The sequence below is a fragment of the Gavialis gangeticus genome, unplaced genomic scaffold (assembly GCF_001723915.1).
Source record: "Gavialis gangeticus isolate Ggan-Ray unplaced genomic scaffold, GavGan_comp1, whole genome shotgun sequence".
Lineage (NCBI taxonomy): Eukaryota > Metazoa > Chordata > Crocodylia > Gavialidae > Gavialis > Gavialis gangeticus.
Window position 1 is genome coordinate 13286469 of NW_017729032.1, and position 2488 is coordinate 13288956.

Sequence of the window (2488 nt, forward strand, 5' to 3'; positions counted from 1 at the left end):
GGCGCGGAGCCGGCGGCGGCGGCGGGGGGAGTAGCGGCGCGGCAGGGCGGTGCTCCCCGGGGTGCTCAGCACCCAGTGCAGTCATTGGGGCATTTCCAGCTGCTGATTATGAACTGCCGAAATGCGGGCAGTGCCAGTAGCATCGCTCGGGAAGACTTAACCGGCCTGCAAGGGCTGCCTGGCCTGGGGCATTTGGAAAGACCCCCGGGCCGGGCCGGGCCGGGCATCTCCGGAGAAAAGAGCCCGTCAGGCTGCGCTGGCGCGTCGTGACACCCCGGCGGCGCTGGAGGTAGCCAGAGGCCCCCCAGACTTCAGCCCTCCAGTGCCCATCGCTACTTAAAAAAGAAGGAAGGCGCAGGTTCCCTGTGTGCGAAGCGGCTGCTGAGGCTCGGGGCGTTTGCTGGAGCCCCGGTGTCGAGGAAGAGGCAGGCGGGCGCCCTCGGTAGCGTCCCCCGGGCACCCGTCTAGAGCAGAGGGTCGCACCCTGGGGGCCGGGAGGGGTGGTCCGCACGCAGGTGACCTAAGGCTAAAGCTGCCGAATGTTGCGCCCAACTTCCCAGAGCCTTGCCCCAAAACCCAGGTACCTCCGTGGCGTTAGGAAGGTAAGACTGCTGATATTAAAATAGGAGTCGCGTGCTTTGATTTGTAGAACAGGAGAAAAAAAAAGTTTATTCAGTGGTCCGCTGAGACCCCCAGCAATGTTGAAGCGGTCCGCGAAGGAGAAAAAAGTTTGAGAACTGCTGGTGTAGAGTAACTGCTGTCACACGACTCAATGGTTGTTGCTTATCAGTTATCACTCGTATCCTCCCTCGCAACTTGCCTGTTTAGACAAGAATCGCATAACTGCACGGGATGCAATGGCAAACCCTACAAAGAAAAGGGAAACTATTGAATAGCAATAGACGGAGAAAGAAATCAGACCCGCTAGTAAACATATAAGTGCGATCTGTGTCTTTGTGCGTGTCTGTCATGCTAGCACGTGCCAGAATACCCGTTGTGCTTCTGTATGTGTTGGCAGAGACCCCTGGCCTGAAAGGATCAAAATGTGTTTCAGGTTTTCCATTGCACCTCTTCCTACAGCCCTCCAAGTGGTGGGGAAAGGATAGAGTGAGCGAAGCTTTATTTGGCCACTCGCGCGTGTTCAGTGTCACTGACGGAGTATGCACACGCCAGAATTTAATTGCAGTTGGAGCCTCTCGTTTCTTAAAGCACGGCTCAGTTAGTCTGGCTGTGTTTTAACAAGTTCTGCGACTAAGAAAAGCAGCTTAGGTATTTTGGCACAGCGGTAGCAGTAATTTGGTGCACCTCTGTAATTTGGTTTGAGGTAGGGCCCTTTTTTTTGGCCACGTTAATCATTCTGGCCTCCAGCACTATGGAAAAACTTCCTTCATTTCAAAATGTAATGGAGACTAGTCTGTGCACAGGGTTTCACGCTGTAGGTTCCAGGATTTATTTTCATGTAATAGCCTATTGCATGAACCACCCTCTAAACACTGCAGGCTTCCAAAAAATGACTTGCTTTTCAGAATATGATTCATGCACATTCTGAACGAGGCAGTTCTCTTTCACCAACATTTTTTCAAGGCATGAATGCCTTTTCCAGCAGGAAAGTATGCCTGCAGCGTTGTAGCAGTGTGCTGACCCCCAGGGTAGCTGTCAGTGTTTCCATTGCCAGACCAATTTTAATTCCATTATCAAGTACAATAATGTACAACCTACTTTTTATCTTGCCCATCAAAGCAGTGCTTTCTATCGAGTCCAAGGTATATTATGTTTACGACATGATTTAAATTAAAGTGAAACAATAGCTACCACCGTATAACCAGTCTGTATTGCAGGGCAGTGTAATCGTATCATAATATATCTGCTGTCAGGTCACACAAACTGTTCAAAAACAAGTCCCCCCCCCCATTCTTCTGACCTTCAGATGTCTTTCAGGGTCACTTATGAAATAATTAGTGAAACATAATTACTACCCAGTGTAGTACACAACATTTCACCTACTAGTCTACTTCATAACTAGAAACGAAAAGGTCAGTAACAGGCTCTCTTAAAATATATGTGGCATTATGCCGTGGGCCACAGAATTTGGGAACATCTGGAAAATTTAAAAATAACCTCATTTTTCCCCTTGGAGAATTTTAGAAAAATATTCCAGAATATGATATGATGCAGAAATGATATGATATAGAACTTGTACTTGTATGCCAAGGTAAGCTGATTTAAAAAAGAAACAATAACACGTTGTTATGTGGAAACATAATTAATTGCATGGATTCATGATGATGCTCTGATCGGTAATTGGTGCTTGGCTTCTAACTCAAGACAGAAACTTTTTTCTTCTTTTTTCCCCCATTGCATTATTAATGTTTTCATAAGAACCGAGACAATAAAAAAGCAGTAGCTGATGAAATGACCTTTACATCCAGTGTATCTACACAATGACTGGACAGCGTTAAGGCCTTAATGTCAGGGAAAAGTTATAGAT

At 47.4% G+C, this 2488-nt stretch overlaps 1 protein-coding gene across 1 annotated transcript in view; it reads left to right on the top strand.

Annotated features, from left to right (window-relative positions):
- PRSS23 (protease, serine 23) overlaps positions 1–2488 on the top strand; it is a 16503-nt gene that overhangs the window by 713 nt on the left and 13302 nt on the right. Inside the window, exon 2 of the mRNA XM_019523768.1 lies at positions 526–602. Coding sequence (XP_019379313.1) covers positions 526–602 — 77 coding nt within the window. The remainder of the gene's footprint in view (positions 1–525; positions 603–2488) is intronic.